Here is a 6,776-nt window from a genome sequence, read left to right on the forward strand (position 1 = left end):
AGATCCTGTACCTCAGATTGTAGATCCTTTGTCAGTGTCAGCCATGTGGATGAGTCATGGCCATTGCTTGGCCAATGTGCTCTCTGTGAAACCCTGAGAGAATGTTTTCTCTCCATGTGACTCTCCTTAGGCACACTCTACATCATTGATCACTTTTCTCTTTGGCCCCATAATCTCCTTGATCAGAAAATTTGGGACACTACTGAGTTACGTGATGTTACAGTACAAGTTCTCATATGTCCTGAGTCTTAATTGACCTTGAAAGGCTAGGGCCAAAACGTTGGCTTTCCTTGCGGCCCTCCTTTTTCCCCCTCACATCTTTTTGGATGATCTTTCTTTTAGTTTGTTAGTGTACTGACTTATACTACTTGACTTTTGAAAAATAACCAAGTTGAATTCCTCCCATATTTCATCCAAGTACTATCTAAGCCTGACCCTGCTTAGCCTCCAAGATCAGATGTGATCAGGTGCTTTCAATGTGGTACAGCCACAGGTAAGATTCCAACTGAATAGATATCTATTATCTTTTGGATATATTGGATTTAATACATTTTGGATTGGATTTGCTAAATTTTTGTTTAGAAGTTTTGCATTCATGTTCAATGGTGATATGGACCAGTCATTTCCAAAAGAAAACATCATAATGTCTTTGGTTTTAATGTCAATATAATGCTAATTTTATACAATGAATTGGAAATTGTTCCCTATACTTTGTATTTTGAGCCTGACATAGAGAATGTGTTTTGGAAAGTGGAAAAAAAAGAAGCAATATAGGACAAATAAACATGGATCATGTTGAGGAAAATAATGAACAAATATAACAAACAAATCATCAGGATATTCTGTGCCATTGATGGAAACATGATTCATTTTCATTATTGCTTCCTCTTCATAATGACAGCTGAGGAGAGTCACTGCTCTTGACTGACAGGTGGGGAGCCTGATAGATTGTGACTTTTACAAAGTTGCTTAACTTGATACATTTGTCACAGTGAAATCCAACGTGAACTTCTTCCTCCTCCACTTCAGGAATCATAACCGCTGACTCCTGTAGTAATAGGCTACCTCTTCTTATCTGGAAGCCATCACTGCTGGAAGCTACAAGGTTCTGCATCCAGGAAAAGAACTTTGGTAGCTTAAAAGAAAGTATGGGCTGTGATTCTCTCTGGAGAGGAAGGGTATGGTCACCTTCTGGGCAGTCAACTTGATCTAAGGATGGAGGTTGGACCTTTAGGAAAGGATGTTTCTATCATCCCTGAGACAAGGAGGGATGAATAGAGGAGTCAGTTCTTTCTCTTTATAGGTCTGAGGCAGGATGTAGGGTTTCAACAGACCTTCTAATTGATAGCTCATGGTATAAATGAGGGATTGATCATTTACACTGAAGAAAGAAATGGACCTACATTCCCAGTCTAAGAAGATACCCACTCTTGTAGGATGGATTTGGAGAATAATGTTGATTCTACCAGGATCTAATGTATAATACTCATGTTCTTCTTTCCGTCGAAGGACCCAGTACCCCCTTATTGGAGACAACTCCAAGTCCTCCTCCCACCTGTGCACATCATCCCGGCAGACTCCCAAACACCAACTTTCATTGTGTCCTACATCAACTTCCCAGTAATGTTTTCCTGTCTGGAAAACCTGAGAAGCCACCACACACTTTCTCTTAAATCTCTTCTCTGTGTAAGGCACATCCTGTGGAACTTCCTTAAATATTACCGATTTCAGATCAGAAATGTAGAGCTGTGGGTGAGCCGTGTCTGGGTCCAGAGTCACCTCCACTGTGGTATTGCGGGGGGAAAGAACATGAGTTACTGGGGACAGGAAATGGTTACTTCCCCCCAATGCAACTTGTCAGGGTGGGTTTTGGTGAGGTCCCAGAGCAAAAATCCCCACTGAACATCACTCCTCCATCTTTTTCCTCCTCTCTAGGGTGGTCCCCAGGCTTCATCAATGCCTGGAGAGACCCACAGTGAATTGGTGACTCCTGTACATCTTCTGAGTCCTACCACTATTTCTCTACATAGGACCCTGTATTACTGGAGTACTGTGAATGATCTCACTATTCAATTTTCTCCTATGCACCAGTTTCTTCCTAATTTCACTTTCCTCCTGCAGAGCCCAGATGTCAGGCTAGTCATTATTACCCTCAAATCCCTAGGGCTCTGCCTATGCCCTCCACTGTGGCTGACCCATCCTTGCCTTATCCCTTCATAGGCTGCACCCTGAGGGAGATCCAAGGCATAGTATCTGCAGGCTGGTGTAGATCCATATCTATATTACTGGGCATATTCCTTCTTCATCCCTCTCCCTCAGGCATTGATACCTGCATGTTTCCGGGCTTCTCTCCATGCTGAAAAGAAGCAGGCAGAGGGCACATGTTAGTACTCACACAGAGAACAAGAAGCAGAGAGAAGAGAGAAATAAGGGAGGAGCTTTTGTAGGTGTTATCCTCTATCAAAAATCTCATGAAAGCTATCAGGAAATCTTTACAAAATACACCCACACCCTTAACTGTAGAAGATTTCAGGATCACTCTTCCAAATTTATCTCTTCAGGATTCCATGGGCTGCAGATTATAAGATTCCATAAACTACAGGCTTATGAAGAAGAGTTAATGGGGTTAAGGAGAGAGGAATAGCTTCTCTTACCTGCTGTGTCATGCATCCTTCTCCAGTCTGAAACCAAAAAACACACAAGATCTTGACATTGCAGAACAGGGGCCCAGGGGAGAGCAAAGGAATCCTGCACATGTTAACACTATTGCCCAGTTTCTCCTTAAGTTTCCATAATCCAAAAATCAGAATATTCAGTGGCTGACACAGGTCTTGATAAAGGATCTAAACAACTGAGTGGGAGAAAGGATCGGGAAGGATTCTAGGAAATCCCACAGCTTCCTCTCCATTCTGAGTTCTTTTACTCTTAGAAAGCTCTAAGAGTCTGAATTTTCACTCCACAGCAATGTATCAAGAGACAGATTTTTTTTTCCAGAAAAATTTGGAGGTTCCAAGACTCTAAGTTCATCCTAAGCCTCTTATATGTCTTAGGACAATTCATGAATTAGTGGATGAGGAAAGAAAATCAATTTCTGTCCTGGCTTTGTTCATAATGCTTCCTATCCAGCTTGGAGCCAAGAGAACACACAAGTGGCTCAGACTGTAGAACAGGAAAGGAGTCTGAAGAAATAAACAGAAGGCTCAGAGCCTGAGAAAACACTTACTCAGTTCTGCTGAGATTTTCCCTGAAACAAAAGCAGAGTATTTAGTAGTTGACCTAAGCATGTGTAAGATACAGTCACAACCCTGGCTCCTTGCTCATGTGGATGTTCTGTGCACTAAAGGACAGGGGCTCTTCTAGTACTCTCCTCCTGCAGCTCTCCTCCACTCTCCACCCCTGCCCTTCTCTGTCTGGGGTACAACAAGGCAGCTTAGAGAGGGAAGTGGGATTCTGGTATCATCAAGGGACAGTGTCATCTCTAGCAGGAAAAAATATTTCTTGGGATTTAAACTCTTATTATTTTATCTGAAATTAAATATTATTTTATATAATTGTCAGTCTCTTTTCTTCCTGTTTTATGAAGTGTTTTTAACAATTCATAAAGTGTTTTTTTTTTTTTCTGAACCAGGGATTGAACTCAGGCCTTTGTGTTGCCAGGCAAATGCTTATTATACTGAGCCATCTCCCAGGCCCCCGGGTCCCCTTTAACAATATTTAAACTTTTCTTTAAAACTAGGACTTGCTGTTTTTCTTAGAAATTTACATGTGCTCAATATGTACTGAAAATCATTCATTTCTTTATTTTGTGCCCCAAGTAAAGCAGGTAGGGCCTGGCAGTTCCAGAGGCCCAGGTGATGGGTTGCTGATGGATGAGCCTGGACAAACAGACCCAGGACATGCACCAAAACATTCCTGATTTGGAGTCATATTTAGACCCATGCCTTTCTGTCACTTACTTTTAGAGATGTGATACACCATTATCATCCTTGTAAAACAAACACATAGACCAAAGTTGAGTATTCCCAGGAAAATAGCAGGCAGGCGCCAGGATGAGGGCTTGAAGAAAACCTCTGAAAAACAGTTGTACAGGCTTTTTATCAACTTCTTGAGTGAGGACAATTTGAATCTCATTGAGTGAGTCTTCTCATACCTTCAGATTCAAAAGACATTTATTTGTACAATTTCTTCCACAGATTTAAAATTTTGTGTTTCTGTATTAATGCCTTTTCCCTTAACTAGAGAACAACTGTGCCAACAGTGTTCATGACATGGAGTCTCTTTCACACCTTGCCATATGCAATGCTGTCTCTGCCCACATTATCCATTTATGCTATGAGTTCTCTCTAAACTCTTTGATCCCTGCCATTGCCATACTTTTGTATTGCTGCTAGTAATTTTGACTGGGTTAATCATCACAGCTGTGGAATATGTCTTTTTTTATTTTTTTAAGTTGTTCTATTTAAAAAAATAATAGATTGCAAATTGAAAATAAATTATTTACAAACATAAATGAATATAACAATAAAAATTGTCCAAAATAAAAATGAAGAAAGAATTTACAGATCAGTTGTAATAGTTCACTGTGTCAAAACCAAGAAACTTATATTCATATAATTAGAATTCTCAAAGTAGAAAGGAGTAGGCAATAAATATTTAAAGATTTAAAATTTCTGAATTTAGTTCAATTTATAATACTGCATTTCCAAAAAAAATGAACCTTTTGCATATGAAATTTAAATAAAATCATACCAAGATACTAAAAAATGAAATTGTCTAAAACTTATTGTAAAGAAAAAAATCATTAAAGCATATACATAAAAATATTAGCTATGGCATGGAATATGTCTTGATATGCACCAGACTAAGCTTCTTACTTTGATTTTTCTTATTTAGCTGTCTCCGATTCTTGGACATTTCTCTGCCACATAAATTATGGAAATGATTTATCAAGTTTTTTAAAAACTCTACTTGTGATTTTTTGGGGGGAATTATATTAAATCTACAAACCAGTATATCATCTCAGTCTGTTCTAGACTGTATAACATCTGCTGAAAAATCTACTAGCAGCAGTCTGGATATTTCTCTGTATGCACAAATTCTTTTACTAGCTGCTTTCAGCATTGTCTTTCTTACAGTGAAATCCATTCATTTGTACAATTATGTGCATCGATAATAATAAAACAATTATTTTTTTTCTTTAACATTTGAGAATTTGATTATAACATGTGGGTCCTTTTGGTCACTATTTTTGTTATTCTTTGGGCTCCCTGAATCTGTATTATTACTTCTTTCCCCACATTTCAAAAACATTTTCACTGATATTCTTCAAATAAGCCATTGTCTACAAGACCTGTAAGATGCCTTCCCCTTTTGCTTTCTTTTTCATCCTTCTTTTCAGACTGGATGATTTCTAATGACCTGTCTGTGATTTCAGAGCTACATTTTCCACCCATACACCTAGACTATAGCTGATCTATCTACAAATCTGAACTGCTCTACTAAGGTTTTGTGTTCATTTATTGTGTTCAGCTCTATAATTTTTTTTGCCATTCTTAGTATTTTCTAACTATTTTTCAAAATTATGACTTCACTTACTTATTGCTAGGTATCAAAACCATGACCTTGCTCAAGGTAATCAAGCTCTGTACCACAGAGCTACAGCCACAGTGACAGTAAACCTTTCCTTACTATAAGAGGTTAAAAGAATTTTGTGTCTTAACTGTAAAAAATTACTTTAAAAAACCTTGTGTTTTTTGTTATTTACTCTAAGAAATATATTTTTACTCTCAGCTCAAGGCTGTTTATCAATGAATAACTGTTTCTTGTCAAGGCAGCAAGGTAGAACAAACTCCCTTCCTAACCATCTCTTATAACGTGGTCAGCTTAAGATGTATCTTATAAAAATATACACTTATCATAAAACTGTAAAAGAAACTTTAGTTACAAATAGTTTACAGCTGTGTCAAATAAATGTAGTTTTCTGTTGCTCTGTGCTAGATAACAAATTCGCTTACCAAACTGGATGAGATTTCTGTTATAAATACCCACTTGCTACCTATGTTCAATTGCTGGTCTTCTACATGAGAAATGGTCGATGGAACTGAGCTAAGTAAATAAAAGGCTCTATTCAAATTTCTATCTGGCTGATCTGGTTCCTATGCTGAATGACTCATAACAGCTACATTTTTTACCATAATTTTTTATTTATATGTTAATGATACATTTAAAGGTACATGCATATGTCTAAAGTTTTTATTTTTTTATGTATTAAGTACAGGCTCTACAGGGTCTCACTATGTAGATCAGATTTGTAGTGATCTTCCTGCTTTCAGCCTCCCAAGTGCTGGAATTACAGGTGTGTACCAACATGCCCAGTCTTGTCTCAGCATGCCCCAGGTGGCACAGAATGCCAGGGATCAAACCCTGGTCCCTGCATCTGCCTAAACAGGTACTTTAATCCACTGAGCTATCTGGATGGCTCTAAATTTCTATATTTTCTTGGTGAATGAACTTTGAATGTCTATGAAGTTAACTTTACTGCTAATTTTAATTTTATTTTTAAAATCAAGAACCTCTTTTCTTTTGTTATAGTACTGGAAGTTGAAACCAGGACTTTTACACTAAGCTATACTTCTGGTCCTTTTTCCTGTTTTCTTTTTTGAGTCAGATTCTCAAGTTTGTTAAGTTCCCCAGGCTAGGCTCAAACTTGACAATCCTCTTGCTGCAATCCCCTATAGTTCTGGGTTTACAAACATGGACCACCACTCCCAGCAAAA

At 38.1% G+C, this 6,776-nt stretch overlaps 1 protein-coding gene across 1 annotated transcript in view; it reads right to left on the reverse strand.

Moving 5' to 3' along the window:
* Positions 1 to 1,230: 1,230 nt before the first annotated feature.
* LOC101561987 (butyrophilin-like protein 3) overlaps positions 1,231 to 6,776 on the reverse strand; it is a 43,574-nt gene continuing 38,028 nt past the window's right edge. Inside the window, 4 exon segments of the mRNA XM_004641787.1 lie at positions 1,231 to 1,784; positions 2,330 to 2,356; positions 2,655 to 2,681; positions 3,936 to 4,070. Of these exon segments, the coding sequence (XP_004641844.1) occupies positions 1,231 to 1,784; positions 2,330 to 2,356; positions 2,655 to 2,681; positions 3,936 to 4,070 (743 nt within the window).

This window comes from Octodon degus, unplaced genomic scaffold, assembly GCF_000260255.1.
Source record: "Octodon degus isolate 3935 unplaced genomic scaffold, OctDeg1.0 scaffold00141, whole genome shotgun sequence".
Lineage (NCBI taxonomy): Eukaryota > Metazoa > Chordata > Mammalia > Rodentia > Octodontidae > Octodon > Octodon degus.